Source organism: Adelges cooleyi, unplaced genomic scaffold (assembly GCF_023614345.1).
Source record: "Adelges cooleyi isolate 19-005CV unplaced genomic scaffold, UGA_ACOO_1.1 ACOO_flye_CR_arks_rails_tigmint_CR_PRNA_2, whole genome shotgun sequence".
Lineage (NCBI taxonomy): Eukaryota > Metazoa > Arthropoda > Insecta > Hemiptera > Adelgidae > Adelges > Adelges cooleyi.
This window is the reverse complement of record NW_026095860.1, coordinates 2,440,612-2,458,272: the sequence shown is the minus strand read 5'-3', so window position 1 is coordinate 2,458,272 and position 17,661 is coordinate 2,440,612. Positions and strand designations below refer to the sequence as shown.

Genomic DNA, 17,661 nt, shown 5'->3' with positions numbered 1-17,661 from the left:
AACACAATTATTAACACTATTATAATAGTGTCCGATGTCATACTATTTTAATGGAAAATGTTCAATTGTCCTTATCATATTATCTTAGAAGGTAAAGCCAATAATGTATGAACAATTTTTGTTTTTTATTACTTTTATAATATTCGAAGTAAAACGTGCGTGTTTCATAATATGATATGATTTAATTAAATTCGTGCAAATAATAATAATAATATTAATATAAACAATGTCCCATTAAATTTTTTTTTTTTTTTTTATATAAACGCAACTCAAATGAAAATCAAAACGTATCACAAAAGCAATAACCTACCGCGATGACATCTTTTTGACCGTTAGACACCAATAATAAATTAAATATTATTTGTATTTAATATTATAATATTCTAAATCGAGTCAAGTGAATACATGCTATACATGCATTAATAAAATGTGTTCTATTCAAGAGGGGGGGAAATTAGAAAACCGGCATAAGCTGTAACGGTCATAATATATAGGTAGAAACAATCTCCTGGCTGAATAACGCATTTGTATTGTTATTATTGCTATACATAAATTTTTTTATAAATTAAAGTATATCATTAATTATTAGATAACAATTAATATTGTTTGCATTAACTGTGTACCAAGTAGTATAATTTATTATTATCGGTTGAATAAATATGATTTACTACAATAATTGGAAAAAAATCGACACCGTCGCAACAGTGCGTCGCGTCGGTTGTCGTTTCCATAACGTTAATAAGACAAAAATGTTTCATTTTTATTCAACACAATATCAACACTGAGTCACATAAAAACAAATTGGAAAAAAGTCGTCACTTGTGTTCAAAACTGTCCATTCGCATTACCATTAATGCAGAGGCGTGTTTCTATTCATCGGTCCGGGACTTATAAGCTCGGGTGCCTTTGAATGCTTCTGAAAACCATTACACGTTGAACATTTAAAATTTTAAAGTTGCCATCAAAAAAATGTATTTGGTAAAAACCAAAAAAATTGTGAAAAATTGAGATCACAATATATAAAATCACCAAGGAAAAAAACAAATTATTAATTAATCCAATTGAGATATTAACTGGATCACGATAAAAAATCACACCTATTTATTTATAGGTGAAGTAGTCAAGTGAATAGTAGTATCAATTTTTAAAAATACCCCATGAAAAAAATTGAAACTTTTTTTTACTATTTTAGTGTTTAAAAAGCATCGAAACGAAAATATATCAACTTTTAAGATGCCCTTATAATTTTAAAAGAAAAGAATCGGACGTTTTTTTAAATATTTCATTGGAAATTATTTATTTTTAATCCAACATTATAATAAAGAATAAAGTAATGTGTAGTTACTAGTAATTCAATTACCTAATTTCGATGATATGAGAAATAATTATGGTTTAATGCCAGGAAAGTAGTCGATGGCGCCAATATTTTGTATGAGATCATTTACGGAGTAAAAAGCAATCTGTACTTGGTATTCATATATTTGAAATGACCGTATGATGGTTTTCTGGCGGATATTAAAGAAAAATAATTCAAGAAAGTTGTACACCTAATTTCAGGATTGCTTATATGAAGGAGCAAGTAAATGAAAGTAAAGATTGTGTTTGGAAAACAGAAGATTTCAACCAAATCGTACTTAACCAGAAAAAATGATTAAAATAAATAATTTTTTAAGTTCAATATATTACCGTATATTGTTTTTGGATACACTCGCTCGTGTAGGCTTTGCCGGAGTTACCACCGGATTGTTGGTAAGCGTTGTTTTGTCGGAACGGATTCGACGGGCCTGAAAAATCGCCAAAAAATAGTTTGTAAGTATTAAATTTCAGGTTCTACATAATATTTCGAAAACGTTGTGGTTTTAAATTTACCTTGTGGTATGTTCAAATTTCCACCAGCGTACGAATGGGTAGCGCCATATCCGTGGTTCTCTGTTGCCAGATCTTGTAGTTTGTTGCTGGACAGACCCCTAGGTATAGGATTGCTAGGAACGCCATGAGGTGCTAAATGTGCTGTTTCTTCAGCCACCTAGTAAGACGAACAAAATCGATTACAGTATTGTATTAATATTTGCAATGGCCACGAATAGGATTCAAGTGATCCGATTCTTCCCACTAACCAGTTCCCGTCCCGACCACATATGGACGTGCCTTTAATAATATTGCTTGAATAATAGATAAATGTTTGATAAACGACATTTGGTTTGTATATAAAAAAAATATATACTTGATTAGAACTTAATGTAAATATTATACCATTAATAAATGAAATTAAAATCGTGACTTTGTCTATCACAACTGACTGGTTGAATTGACAGCGATTGTGAATCAATCAAATGCACGTACGGCAGTGTGTTGTTGTAAGAAAATAATTGTAATAAAAAAATATTCAAATAGTTTCCTAGACGACTGCTTTAAAAGTTACTCAAAACATTGGGACATCGATTATTTCCCCAATGATATTAGACCGTATAAGCATAAAACCATTCAAAAATTGAATGTTCAGCAAAACCTATTCTCATAATTCGACCTTGTCCCTATTCTTCTTTACATTTGATATATTTGACACACTCATCCGTCGACTATAAACTATAAGTTAAAATGACAAAAATAAATCATAAAATTTTAATAATAAGTCATTGGGCCTGATCTTAGATCGCGATTCAGTGTAAAACTTAACAATCACACTGTGATACAAAACTGATTCAACAATTCAGAACAAGAAATGTCCTTTCTAATCAATTATTTCAACTTGTGTGTAAATACCGTGTAATATCGTTTCATAAATCAAAATGTAGGTCAACAATGCTTAATTACATTGTAATGCGACACCTTTGCGCTATTCATCTTAACAACCTGCATGGAATCAATTAGATCTTACGCCGATACCGCGCAGTTCAACTATGTTCCAGAATTGATTATCGAAGGTCAGAAAAGTACTTATTCTGAAGATTCTAGTACATCCTTTTTTTAAACATGACTCACCTGATGTGGATCTTCGGCAACAGGTAATTCCGATACGAATCCAGTGTCTTTCCTGTAGAAATTGATAAAGATAAACGCCGCCAAAACTATCGCGCATACGAATCCGTAACCTCTGAAAGTCGTTGTGGTACCTGGAAACGTGCGACCGGTTAAGTTAGCATTGTCTTTGACGACCATATTTTGTACTCACCGAACTGCGAGACGAACATTCCACCGATAACAGCACCACATCCTCTGCCTAAACCGTGATGGATACCTTGTAGAACCCCCTGCGCCGAGCTCCGTAACTGTTGAGGTGTGTTGTGTGCAATATAGGAACAGCAAGCAGCCCAAACTGCCGCATGCGTTATACCTAGGGAATATGAGTATTTAATTTTAAAAAAAGTCTCACACAGCTGCAGATTAAAATTTAATCGAGGATGCCACTCAAACGATAAGAGTTTGTTCAAATTCGTTCATTACCTTGCATGAACTCGAACGGTAGCACCCACCAAGGGTTTTTGAGCCAAGAGATATACAAAAACCGGAGTATGTTGCCAGCCAATCCCAAACACAGCACCTGCAAACGCAATGCATACATAAGCATATTGTAAGTTATTATACTAGTAGTGGGAGCATTATTATACCTTGACGTGTCCCATTTGACGGATTAGCTTAAAGCTAAAGAAATAAGCAAAAATTTCAGAAATGTGATTGATAACTGATGCCACACCAAAAAGCGTCGGCGATCCACCATAATCCTAAACAGATTAATAATATTGTAAGCAATTTAACATGAGTCCAATTGTTTAGTTAAAGCGGTTATTTTTACTCACTTGCAAATGCCAGAACAAAAATGTAAATATTAATCCAATACCAAAACCCATGAACCAAGATACAAACAAAAACGATCCGCACTTTAGATTGGCAAAATACTTCAGAACAGTTATCCATTCAGGAATTTTCTTTGTAGTCTGTGCAAAAATCTTTGTCTGAAAACAGATAATAAAATGACAGATAAAAATGTTCTTAGATAATTTCTTTCGTAACAAAACACACTTCAAGAATACGTGTTCTTTGCATTTAAGTTTCAAGACTTGTGAAATCATAAGGTGAATAATATAAGAAAAAAGAAGTTTGTAGCTCATTATAATAATAGATAATAGATAAATAAATAAAGTCGTCATTATCGCATGCTTTATGGTTTACTTTATAATTTTTTTTTTTATACTTTGATTTGATTCATCCTCTAAAATCATACATTTAATCATATATTAGACACTAAACTGCTTTAAATGGTACATGTAAAACATAATCTCGATTTCATTTACCTTTAAGCTAGGTTCTTCGATTTCAGGACATGTTTGCGGTCTAGGAGGTAATCCAGCAGCGTTCGGTGCCAACGACGGTAAGTTGAGCTGTTGTGCCAACTCTTGTTGTAGGTAATCGTCTTTAGTCGGTTGTGCATTCGTTTTTTCAGTCATCATTACAGTCTGTTCTTCTTCTTCGGCGTCTTCGTGACGGAAATTCATTTGGGTGGCCGTGATCAAGGCGGCGCCCATAAGTACTGAGAATGTGGCAAAGCAAATTGTGTAATTTTTTTCTCTGTCTTGAGGCCCGCCGCACGGATGATTCGGGAAAGCTGTCGAATGATCCAGCGCTATTCCCACGAAGAACATAGACAATCCCCAACCCAGCGAACCAAACATTCTCTGATGGCCATATTTGTCAGCGTCCGCGCCTAATAGTGTGATGACCGCCGAGTCGGCTAATGTGATGGCGGGAGCACTAAAGAACTCGCCAATCATGACTAGAAGCAGAATCAGGAAGACCGATTTCTCAATGTCCTATAAACAAACGAAACGCTTGAAATTCTTAAGGAAAAAATCAACTTGTTTAGTAGTGTACAGTGAGAAGTATAAAACCGTATTTTTAGAATGGTCCTAATTTTCACCCCGGGTCTTCAATACTGTTGTTATTAAACAATTTATATACTGAAGGTCAAACATGTGCTATTGTTGATGGCCAAACGAGCAACAAAAAAGTACCGGAACAGGCTGTTTAAGAGCAAAAAAATATACACCCAGGGGTATCCTTCTAATTTTATTGGCTGCATTTGATGTATTTATTTTAAGTCTTTGGTTACAAACCAATTTTAGCTTCGATGCGGTGTTTTATTGACAGGGTTTACTATCGAACGTGATAAAACCGTTCCTAATAAAGTCAGGAGTTTTATAGGATTATCTAATAAGTTTCCCAAATGGCACTCTCGTTACCCGTATAGGAATCCTGCTGGATCCACAAGGATTCCCGTTTAGGTATTTTATTCAGGAATCCTCGCGTTGCTCTTAAGAACCGTACAGGAAGTTCTGACCCTACAATATAGAGAATCTGATTGGAATTTCCAAATGAAGAGGCCTGAATCTAGCAGATTCTGAAAAAAGGCGTCATTGAGATATGTCAAGGGTATAATTGAGATTCCCGGTGCCGTTACGGAAGTGATGTTTTTGTGATTCTATCAACTATGCATTTTCGCACTGACCTCGATCTTGTACACGTTGTGACTGTGCGTTGGATAGACCAAGTTGTAATGCTCCTTTTGGTTGTAGTTCTGAGCAAATTGCACGCCCACCGGAGACCGACCTGCCGTGTTCCTGGGCCTGGCACCTCGTCTGGTCCGGTGAATCACGGGCATCGTCAGATCTGCCACTTCTGTATCGTTGTAAAATATGTCGACGACGGCGTTACCGAATTCCACGCTGGACACGTCTCGTTTGTAAAGTCTCTGCTCCCTGTTTGGCGTTTCTAGCATGTAAGTCGTTTGATTGATTTTCACTAAGCACTTCGTGGGCGGTGGATCCGTAAAGTTCAATGGCAGTGTAAAAATGATCCAACACGATAAAGAAGCCAACAGTAACAGTTTCCCTTTGCGCCATCTACAAGAAAATAACAATATGATCACCGTGAGACACGAGCCAACATACTTCCGGGTCAGAAAGAATCGACTTCAAATTTTCACTGTATACTAAGGCTAGTGACTGTGCCGCACCGTTCCGAAAAAAATTTGAATATTAATTTTTAGTTCAGACATTTCATACTGTAAAATGTTGAAGTCGATTTAGTAATTCTGATAAAAAAAACTAGCATACCAATTGTTGACCAAAGTACATTTTCGTACTTAAATGAATTAAAACAAACATTTTTCAAAAAAAAAATAAGCAATATGATTGTTAACTAATATTGTTTATTTACTTTCGTAAAACATATTGATGTGTTACGAACATTATGATTGAAAAATTTTCAAATCAATTTTTAAGATACATCTTTGATCATCAAACTGAAATGTTGTGTTATTTTTATTAAACAATTCAGTTTACATATTTTGCACGATTTTGTTCACCATTACGTATATTATTTAAAAAGTAAGAAGTATTAATTTAAAAAATGTTTTATATAATCCGAATACTCTGTCCAGAATTTGTTTTATCAATACAAATCCCTTATACTCGCGAGCATGATATATATATATTTTTTTAAGTCGCTTATACATTTAAGTACACAATTTATACTAAATGGAATAGTTCTATCCAGTCCGAAAGCGGTACAAAACCCAGAGACGATTATGGCTCCTAATAATAGCGTAATAAAACACAAATCCGTGTCGTTTAAATGCGTTATGTGTTTTGTTGCCATTGCGCATTCTGTCTGTATACCGTTAAATATTGCAGTAGTAGAGACAGTTTTTATAGGCTATCGCTTTAACGGCATAAACTACATTAACTTTGGTTTTGCGAGGTGGTCTGCTTTGGACGGTCTGGGAATTAAAGTTCTGGATTTAATCTTAGTAAAGAGCTATTTTTTTTTTTTTGAGAATGTATTATTTTTATTAACACCGCAGTAATGTGAGTTATTTTATTGATCACTGGGTCAACCACGAGACACTTTATGCTCGATCCAACAAGAATAGTTCCTTATTATAATAAGGAACTATTCGTAATACTTATGAACAAAAAAAAAAGTATACTTCTACACAGAAAAACGACCTAAGGAATAAACAATAAATAGGCGCCGGATATGATTCCATTTGGGAAGCCTTCTAACATGGCTGGTTAACCTACATTTAGCGGCCTTGGAGCTGGAAATTCGATCTCCATAAACAATTCCCTGCTTTAATGGTTTGAATACTTGTTGCGTAAAAATCTAAGAGTTTTAACCATTGAACGATTAAGCTGCCTACTTATAGAATGTATTCCTTTAAGGGATACGGTGGCCTGATTTAAAAACATATAACTCCCGTATACCTATGTACCGCGAATATGGTGGTAGACGCCACTAAAATGTACGTGGCCTCCTCGAAATTATTTAGTTTTCCTAAATAGTTTTCACAGTTAATTGCATGCCATATTTATTATCATCATTGATAAAAGTGGTCGGTGTTAGGGCTATTGTTAATTAATACTTGTGGTTTTTGTTGAGCTTATTCGAAAGGAAAATTATCATGTGACCTTTCTCCGGCCCCTTCCCCTCACAAAATAAATTTTACCTAAGTTATGCTAGTGCACTATTGAAATGGTTTCTAAGTGGAAATTAAGCAATTTACGCTTCGATGCGAAGCCGAGAAGGTATTTTTTCTTTTTACATTGATAACAATTAGAAAATGTGGGCCAAAGCTTGAGATTTTTTTTTTTATTCGAGACAACAACGAACGTGCCGGCGGCTCTAAGTAAGCCGACTTCGAGGGGAGGAAGGGTGTCGACTTGCGGCGAGCGGCACGGCGACGGCGACGAGCGGGCCCGCCGAAGGGGAGGGTAAGGGACGGGTATAAAAAATCGATAGGGCTCACCTATCAGCCAGGCCTCCCCAAAATGGCGCCGCCAGGAACTCGACAAACGGCCTGGAGCCGATCAGCAGCCCGCACTGGCTGGGGTTCATGCCCATCTGCTTGAAGTAGACGCCCATCAGAGGGAACAGCGAGCCGAAAGCGGAGTAGAAGAAGAAGTAGAACGTCTTGACCGTGAGCAGTTCCTGGTCGACCTCGCCGAATATCAGCTCGATCAGGTCGGACTTTCCGCGGATTTTGTTCGTCGACTCCTTGGCATCCGGATAATGTGTAGGGTCCACTTCGCCAAGGGCTTCGGGGTCCACGCGCGGCCTCACGCCGGCCGCGGCCAGCGCGGGACCTCTGGTCTCACGGGGCACCTCGTACGGTGACGCCATGCCAAATACAACAACGGACCGTCTCGTCGACGTTACTTGACGGACTACCCGCTCGGACGGCCACCCCCGATGGGGTTGACGCAGTGCTGCCAACAGCCAGAGCGCAAAATACCCAGCACACCGCACCGGCGCCAAACGGCTTTTTGCCATAATAACAAATGATATGGCCAACCTCAGATTGTTTGTTACCGCCATTCCACGACTGGAGATCCGTCGACTTTATTATCCCTTTCGATGTGGTTAAAATCACGGGTGATGGGCAAACTCCCCCCCCCCAAAAAAAAAAAAGAAACTGTTTATGTATTTATATAACTAAAAAGTTTATTATACTAGCATTCGATTACTTGTGAAAAATTACATAAATCAAAAGCGACGAATTCATCAAACCACAATTGAACTACATGCAATTTAAAAATCCGTTAACTCTTAGAAAGGGCAAAAAATAATTAATACTAATCACAAATTACAAAAATCCAAAGTAGTGACTTTCCATATACCGAATTGCGTAAATGAATTATGTTACATTAAAAATAAATTATTTTCAATAAGGAGTTTAGAACGCGTTTCGGCCTGAAATTTATATTTATTGTTTTAACCAAAACAATATTGTATATACCATTAAAATATTATTTTTGTCTAATTGGTTTAGCTTTTTTCACATGGTACATAAAAAAAGGAAAGTTCCGGTAAAAATTGTTTGTTAAAAAAAAAAGTAATTTTTAAGCCTATCCGAACCTCTGTTTACAATTTATGCTTAACAACAAGTCAGTCTGAAAGTTAGTGTTAAGTGAGGGCATTGTAAACAAATGTGTCAAATATTAATGCGTTTTTTGGGGGGGGGAGGACAAACCATGATTTGTGTTTTATTTAATGTCGAATAACAAATTGACAAGTTATTTATTATCTTGTCAGAAATAATACTTATTGTAAAAAAAAAAATGTACAAAATGTGCTATTTAAAATATAGTAAATAAAATTGTATTTAAAAAAAATGTAGTAATGTTTATCCTATTACAGAAAAACATTGTACAAGTTAAAATAAGAACACAAACAAACTCAAAGTTGGAATAACAACAAATAAATAAACAGCTAGGCCAACTAAATTGTACAGTTGCTTACACTAAAAAAATTAGTTGACCCAACACATACACTCATATATGTTTGCCCGTATATTTGTTAACAGTGTCATATATCCACTTGACCTATCGATTGAATACTTATATTTTTTGGCTTTGAGAAATATGTTTTAATCGACAAAAAAAAACCATTAACCAGTGGACGACAAATTTGTGTTTCGTCTGTACCGCTCTTGTAAAAAAAAAAAAAAAACAATCTTATTTACAGATACGGTAATTATTGTGCCCTCTTGGAAATTATCCGGCTCGAGTATTTCGTGTACGATGGCCTAGTGTCGACACACGCCAAGGGATCGATAAAAGCACCGAAAGCTTTGGTTTTGGCCGACCCTGTCCATACCAGACGGCGCGCCTTCACACCGAGTAGACACATCCATTCAAGTAATGCTACTGAGCTGCTCGTTATACTTAATCTACCCACCTCTCGTCATTAAAGTCATGGCCATATAAAAACAAACAAAAAAAATGAGAAAGGGTCTAATCTCCAATTATAGCTAACCATTGAATAAACCCAAACCGAAAAGAATTCAAATACAAATTTGAGGAAGTCAAAAACCACTCGCCATTGCCGCCTTTTGAGAGTGAAGTGCAAAAAAAAAATAATAAAAACTACGTTTGACTTTATTATTAACGCTTTAGACGAAACTTCAAACTGGAGAGGTTCTTCAAATAGTTGAAGTATTTTTTTTTTTCACAGCCACTGAATAAATATTATACGTATTAATATTTACAAGTGAAATTTGACAAAAAATACTAAAAAAGACTTCTAAAACGTACACATTTACTTACATTTTAATTTGAACTCTAAAACATATACATTTCTACAGGCTGGTTGTGCCTATTGTGCATATTATAGTTTTTTTTCAATAAAACTATCTTTTGGTAACTTTCAGTGGTTACTATGAAACACTGTGATTGTCTAACAAAATATTATAATCTTTAAGCCATTAGTTTAAAAGTATATAATTTAAGTTAAAGCTACTTCATTATTATTTTTTTTTATTTTTTAGAAGATATTAAACACTTTTTTCATCACCAATAATATCAAAAAAATTACCCGTAGGTATACATTATTGTACTCCCAGATACTGTCGGTGTCAATCATTTTGGGGCGGTAAATATATAAATAATTAATAAATCACCAAGCTATAACCAACACTTTACAAACAGTGTAAAATAAGTATAACTGCTACCATAATAATATATTATTTACAAGTGTACTATATTGTCGTCTAGTGATAGAAACCATCAATATGTCCTTTTTTATTTAAAACAAAATATAGAAATGGGCGGATGTTTGTGATTATGTTGGCCACCCGCACATAAATTATTAAACATAAAAAAACTATCTAAGAGGCCAAAACTAACGTTAAGTTAAACATTACAATATTATTACAAGAATTCCCAGTTCCAACGTTGTATAGTATTTTTTTTTAACCTTTTTTATTATTAAATTGAATTGGGCACTTCTTTAAAATCCAAAAAAATAGTAAGCAATGTTTTATATTGTTCTAAATCTGCAAGTATAATATTGTTTCCCTCCCTTTTGCTCGTAGCCAAAACAACGCTGAAACTTTTCAAAAGTAGGTCAAGCATTGGCCGGATAACATCTTCAGTATATTACAGTTAGTGGCAAAAATTAAATTTACCCGATCCCACCCTTTATGGACCTTTGAGTCCACGCATGCGCTATGTTTGTGGAGGATTTTCATTCATTAAATGCATATATCACACATACTTATATAATATAACCATCAAAACTCACAAGGGTATATTTTCATCTGCCTACCGTGGTTTATTATAAATATCTATTTTAAAGTTGGGCATTAAGTTTTTTTTTGCAAAAAAATATTGTTATATTTTCAGTGTTGACAAGGAACGGAGCTTGGGACTGATTCCTCTAAAAGTCTTAAATAAAGCATCGAAGAACTAGAAATAATTTTTATATATTATACATCAACAAGAACACAAAATATAGTTCATTTTAAAAGCAATTTATTTCTTAAATTATTGTCGAAATATATTATTATTCAATAACAGTACCTGTAGGTATTAATGAGAAATAATGTGAACAACACCTCTCACTAGTTCTGTATAGGTAAGTAAAAAAAAATATGAAACCGGTTTTAAGTATATTTTGACAACACTGATTATTTTTTATGACAACTATTTAGCGCAATTCGTTTCAATTTATTTGTTAGTGTTATTAATATTATTTATATTTTTCATAATTTTATAGATTTATAGATCCAACACTATCTACTTTTGATATTCAATTGAAAACTTATTAATATTTTAACGGCTTTTATAACAAAAATAATCTTCTACAAAAACGATCATTGATGTACTTTTTTGGTAAAACTATTTCAGTATGAAAGTAGGTAGGTATAAAACAAACGTTTTGTACTTTGAAGTTTGAATTATTTCAAAATGTGTACAATGTTTATACAATTTGTAATGTACCACAATTATAAATTATATTTTTACATCTGATAATTATTATTGTCAGAACACCGTTTATTAATTTGACAAATTTCTAAATTAGCTAAACTATTATGCTAGTTATATTTAAATGGTTTCATATTACTGACGATGTTACCTACCTAGATCTTTTTACTTATATGAAATTCTATTAGACATATTAGTATACACTACCATTAAAAAAAATAAACAAAAAGAACTTATTTAAAATATTATATTCCGTTTCGACCGTTGTAATAATAATTTGAGAACAATACTATAGATGCTGTAACCACTGTGACCTTGTGAGGTTGAGATGTAACCTGTGATCACGGTTGAAAAATATAGGTTATTGCACATCGTCTCGAATTGTTATCTTCGAAAAACAAAATGGCAGCGTACGGGGATATCAATTTTACTACTACTATATTATGATATTTTACTGTGTACATATTATATACTTGATTTTGGCTCCCATTACGCTGACATAATTTTTTGTATCATCGAATATTTGATGAAGAATATTCATAAGAGCCTTGTATAATATTTCAATCATGCCCGTGATACAGTTGGCGTTTCCAGCTGATAAACATTGATAACAAAGCGGATATCAATAATTTGTAAGCAAACCTTATAGGTTAACGTACTAAAATAGTGATAACGATAATGGTTACAAATTACTATAATTTACATACTTAGACAAACAATATTTTTCCAGTAGAAATTAGAATAGTGTAATTCATAATAATATTATATGTTTCAACTGAATTACCTTTTAATTTTCTGTAATGACAAATAGTTAAATTAAATTAGTTAAAATAAATATATTTGTTTGAACACAACAAGCGTACGATAACTAGTTAATGCACTACGCGATGGCAGCGACTATCGACCAATGTGCCGGAGTACCGTTTAATCCAGCAAAACTACATTCTTCAATCAAAATTCCATTTCCAAAATCATCAGCCATCGAAAACGAATATTTTGTATACCACCAATCGGATCTTTTTTCTCAAAGTTTTTCGGCCATAGAAGGTATTCGACGAATGGGCAAATTGTGCGATGTCACGTTAAAAGTAAAATAATATAATATACTTTCCATACTGCTACACTTGGGGTTGCTTACTTAAAATAACAATATTTGTATTTAATTTTAGGTAGATAATATGTCGTTTAGTGCTCATCGTATTGTGTTGGCTGCCGTCGTTCCCTATTTTAATGCTATGTTTACGCACGATATGATCGAGAGCACCCAAAAAGATATAGTCATGCATGGGATCGACCCAGAGTAAGTGTTAATTACGTGTTCTTACCAAAACTATTCTATTATTAACGTAATCGATAAATTAACACAACAGTTTAAATGAAAACAACAACCTAAATTATTATGTACAAAATCACATTTGTAGACATTTTCACCATCAGTATTAGAAAATTTACTTTTTCCAAACAATATTTTGCCGCTTTTTAAATCAGCCTTTTGTTTTTTGTGATAGCATTCAAACATTATTTCAGAAAATTGCTTTGATATTTTATCAATCATTTTTTAATAGTTTAACGCAAAATAAAATGCCATAACAAAATGAACATTCTGAGCAAAAAAAATTCCGTGGTTAAAGCATTAAATCTATAACTTAAAATGTGTATAACTTTTTAAATAGAAATATCTAATATTTGTGATGATGAGGTTGAACTTTAATACCTATAATGATTAAACAATATAATTATCAGCTTATGTGAAGTGTGTTTTATATTTTTGTAGAGCATTAGAAGCGTTAATCAATTTTGCGTATAGCAGTCGAATATCTATCAATGTCAATAATGTACAATCGCTATTAATCGGTGCATCGTTTCTACAATTAAAATGGGTCCGAAATGCTTGTGCTACATTCATCAAAGAACGGTACCTACATAAAACTGTATATTATTATATTGAAAAATGCATAACCTTTTGTCAACAATGCCATCGTTGAAGAGCAACACGGCTTTCGTCTAGGGTGTTCTACTACAACGTGTAACTTTGTTTTTAGTAATTTTATTCATAATGCTTTTCAGAATCCATCTGATGACGTCTCATGACAATGTGAGATATCAATGGGTTAAATTATTTGGTACTAAATCTAAGTTATATTTGGCTTCATCTATTGTTCTTCAGGGTGGTCAACTGTCTCCTCTCCGGGTCTCTCTACTCATAAATGGCGTAGGCCATGTTTTATCAAACTGTAAACTACTTTGTTATGCAGACAACATGGAGCTATTTTTACAGACCAACTCGGTGGATGATAGCATTAAATTAAAAGACGACATGGATCGTTTGATCTGTTGGACCTTAGTAATTGTTGGGTCATGCCATTTACTAGACTACGATCTCCTGTTATAGAGCTCGTATTGAAATAGTTTGTTGAAAATCTTCAAAAATTCTATCCTGTGGCACAGACGTGTAATGTCTGATGCCAATGTAGACTACCACTCTGTCTTTTAATTGGTTTTTTTTTCCTGTATCTAATTTTTTATAACTTTTCCATAATTCTTAAAAAATGATTAATTAATTTTAAGATTGTACTTAACAAACTCTTTATTTTAAAAAAAAGGTACAAAACGCTATGCCCGTTTATTTCTAAATAATTAAATATTTTATATTATTTTAGAAATGCACATTCTTATATTTTTGTTTTAAAGACTTTGTTGTTTTAATTTTTTACAGTCTTCATCCAAATAACGTTTTAAAAGTTAGAACGTTAGCAGATTCCTTGGGATTATACAGCCTAGTAACCGATGCCAATCGTTATATGGCACAGTACTTTCCCGATATAACATTATCGGATGACTTTCTGAATCTTAGCATTTCTGAAATAATAGACATAGTGAACAAAGACGAACTGCAAGCGTCAGAAGAACAAGTATGTATACAATAATTTCTATTGTACTTTTTCGATAATTATACATTATACTTCTATCTTTGAGGTATTCGAAGCGACAATGAGATGGGTGAAACAAGACGACTCTAGACAAGAAAGTTTTCCTCAACTATTAGCCGCCGTCAGGTTGCCTTTGCTTTCTCCTCATTATTTAGCGGATCGTGTTGCCACCGAAGAATTAGTTAGATCGTCGCATGAATGCAGGTTGGATCCTAATGCAAATTTATTTAAGATATAATATACTTAATTTACGTTAGATTTAAAGAATGTATTTTACTTTGTAGGGACTTGCTAGATGAAGCTAAAGATTATCATTTAATGCCTGAACGTCGACTGCTTCTACAAAGCTTCCGCACGAGACCTCGTTGTGTCAGTTACATTCTAGGACAAATTTATGCAGTTGGTGGACTCACAAAATCAGGTTTGTATTTTTTTTTTTTTTATGTATAAATAATTGTAATTTTTGTCTGATCAAAACTGAGCACTATTTAAATAAAAATTCAAATAATTATTAAAAATTAAATAAAAACTCAAATAATATTTATATATTATTATTATTATTATGACAGATAGATCTGATAGACGAATCTATCGATTTTTAATCAAATTTTTTTTTCAATCAATATAAAAATGATGTTTAAAATAAAAAAATTATTTCAACAAAAGCATTTTAATAAAAATCAATTTAAAATAAAATAAAATTTAAAACTATGGATAATAAATTAAAACAAGTACCGCATCGAAGCTAATAGTATAATAATAATTTATTTTAAAAAAAACTTACTATTTTAAAGTTAATATTTATTATTTTATGCCCAAGTATTTGTCAATTCTGTCTTTATTTGAATATGAGTCTACAATTAAATTACACTAACAACCATTAATTATTTTTAAATATTATTAAAAATTAAAATTAAAAGGTATCTACTAATAAAAGTTATTTCTTAAGAAATCTATTTTAATTTTTTTGAGACTCAAATTATAATTAAATTTTTGTTTGTGTTAACTAAATGGTTATTATTATGTTTTATTATTTTCTATGATGATAAAGGTCTAAACTGTCAGCTTTAGTGTTTAAATAAAATTGCTTACATTTTATGATTTCAATACTTTCAGGCGATTCATTAAGTACTGTTGAAGTGTACAATCCGTTGACTGAGCGATGGGAAATCGCCGAAGCTATGAGTATACTACGTAGCAGAGTCGGCGTAGCCGTATTGCACAACAAACTCTATGCATTCGGAGGCTACAACGGTATCGAGAGGTTGTCTTCGGTAGAAGTGTTTGATCCCATTTCAAAAACTTGGAATATTGTATCGCCTATGCATAGGAGACGGAGGTAAATTTATTACCTTTATCCTGTGTTATAATTTGTTTAGACATTGCTTTAATTTTACAATACTTAAATTTACACGTTTCAGTGCCCTCGGAGCTGCAGCTTTAAACGATAGATTATATGTGTGTGGAGGGTTTGATGGTGTCAGTTCACTGAACATTGTTGAATGTTACCAACCTGATTTAGACCGATGGACAATAATTACACCAATGCTAAAACACAGAAGTGCCGGAGGTGTTGTCGCATTCGATGGTTATATTTATATACTGGGCGGTCACGATGGTCTTAGTATTTTTGACTCGGTAATATTAGAACTCGATTGGCACCATTAACGTTGTAATAACTAACACACGACAATACAATATTCAGGTAGAAAGATATGATACGTACACGGGACAGTGGTCGTCGGTGACGCCCATGTTGGTCAAACGCTGTCGTTTAGGTGTGGCCACATTGAACGGTAAACTTTATGCCTGTGGCGGATACGATGGTTCGACATTTTTGCAAACCGTCGAAGAGTATGATCCCCAAACGGACAAGTATGTATTATTACGACCCAGAAATTAATAGATTAGTGACAAATAATAATATTAGTCTGTGATTGGATAATCGCTGTTGTTTATCTATTATACTTTTGACAATATGTAATAATGGTATTTGTATCATTCCAGATGGAAGTTTGTGGCTTCGATGAACGTTACCAGAAGCCGAGTGGCGCTTGTGGCCAACGCCGGTAAGCTTTGGGCTATCGGTGGTTACGACGGATTTTTGAATTTGCCCACTGTCGAAGTGTACGATCCAAAAACCGATTGTTGGACGTTTTCGGCTTCCATGTGTGCCCACGAAGGTGGTGTCGGCGTAGGCGTCATACCCATACAAGAGCCCGAAGTTCCGTAGCGATACCTACGTAACACGTTACCTATTTGCGCCGTGTGAACAAAATTAATTTTTCGTTTTATAATATTAATTCCACATTGTTACAACAATAACGACCATCGTCGAAGGCGGCGAGATTTTATTACTGACCAATGAGACTCGAAAGAGTAGCAAACCCACTTGGTTTACCGTTTGCTACCTCACGTTACACCTTTTGAACCCTTGCCAAGATCTCATTAACCAAACGTGTGTCTGTGTGTGTTCCGGTTTTAATTAGTTGTTGTTCGTTTGGGCGCCGGCTTGCTTTTCATTTGCAACAACACAGTTTATCAGTTAGCCCTTTCGTCAACCGATGGTTCATTAGTCGAGACCTCGCATCTTATAAACACTAACAATGGCATGCAATGATCTTTTGTATCAATTATACCGCCCACCATACCTGTACAAGTATCTTGTTGTTATTTAATTGCAATCATGATAATATGCAGTATAAAGAAAAAAAAAACTGTAAATCGCTATTACTGTACATAATATTGTATTTAATAAAAGATGTCTTTTATTTGTGTATAAAATAATATTGTAAAGTTTATGTATTGTTCAATGTCCGATGTTCTAAAATTATAGACTTACAATGCCATCACAGTGAGGATGAAGCATATTGTGGTCGGATAAGTCACAAATCTTCAGGAATTGTTACAACTGAGAGTGATTTTATCACTTTCAAATAAACGCTTCGTATCGATACTGTAGATGGTAA

At 33.7% G+C, this 17,661-nt stretch overlaps 2 protein-coding genes across 3 annotated transcripts; one reads left to right on the top strand and one right to left on the bottom strand.

Moving 5' to 3' along the window:
* Positions 1–220: 220 nt before the first annotated feature.
* LOC126833705 (major facilitator superfamily domain-containing protein 6) lies at positions 221–8,209 on the bottom strand. Of its 2 annotated transcripts, XM_050565188.1 has the most exons (12): positions 7,805–8,209; positions 5,504–5,897; positions 4,293–4,808; positions 4,193–4,210; positions 3,798–3,953; positions 3,609–3,722; positions 3,445–3,541; positions 3,173–3,334; positions 2,983–3,113; positions 1,870–2,026; positions 1,687–1,784; positions 221–916 (listed from the first exon to the last, which is right to left on the bottom strand). In XM_050565188.1, the coding sequence occupies exons 1-12, from the start codon at positions 8,176–8,178 to the stop codon at positions 851–853; spliced, it is 2,283 nt and encodes a 760-aa protein (XP_050421145.1). In that variant the 5' UTR covers positions 8,179–8,209; the 3' UTR covers positions 221–850. The 2 variants fall into 2 exon arrangements, with proteins under 2 accessions (XP_050421145.1, XP_050421146.1); XM_050565189.1 differs by lacking the exon at positions 4,193–4,210.
* A 4,240-nt stretch (positions 8,210–12,449) lies between these two features.
* Positions 12,450–17,458, top strand: LOC126833298 (kelch-like protein 18). Its single transcript, XM_050564553.1, has 10 exons — positions 12,450–12,850; positions 12,932–13,062; positions 13,537–13,677; positions 14,479–14,674; positions 14,739–14,896; positions 14,977–15,113; positions 15,809–16,031; positions 16,114–16,330; positions 16,398–16,567; positions 16,700–17,458. The coding sequence occupies exons 1-10, from the start codon at positions 12,638–12,640 to the stop codon at positions 16,923–16,925; spliced, it is 1,812 nt and encodes a 603-aa protein (XP_050420510.1). The 5' UTR covers positions 12,450–12,637; the 3' UTR covers positions 16,926–17,458.
* The last annotated feature ends 203 nt before the right edge of the window (positions 17,459–17,661 follow it).

Bases quoted from the DNA above. Each gene is read 5' to 3' on its own strand.
- LOC126833705 (XM_050565188.1), bottom strand. From the start codon at position 8,178: ATGGCGTCACCGTACGAGGTGCCCCGTGAGACCAGAGGTCCCGCGCTG. The intron at 3,335-3,444 runs GTAATGAACGAA...CATATTCCCTAG, and splicing joins ACCGTTCGAGTTCATGCAAG to GTATAACGCATGCGGCAGTT. The intron at 2,027-2,982 runs GTGAGTCATGTT...TCGTCTTACTAG, and splicing joins TTGCCGAAGATCCACATCAG to GTGGCTGAAGAAACAGCACA.
- LOC126833298 (XM_050564553.1), top strand. From the start codon at position 12,638: ATGCACTACGCGATGGCAGCGACTATCGACCAATGTGCCGGAGTACCG. The intron at 16,331-16,397 runs GTAATATTAGAA...TACAATATTCAG, and splicing joins GTCTTAGTATTTTTGACTCG to GTAGAAAGATATGATACGTA. The intron at 16,568-16,699 runs GTATGTATTATT...GTATCATTCCAG, and splicing joins TATGATCCCCAAACGGACAA to ATGGAAGTTTGTGGCTTCGA.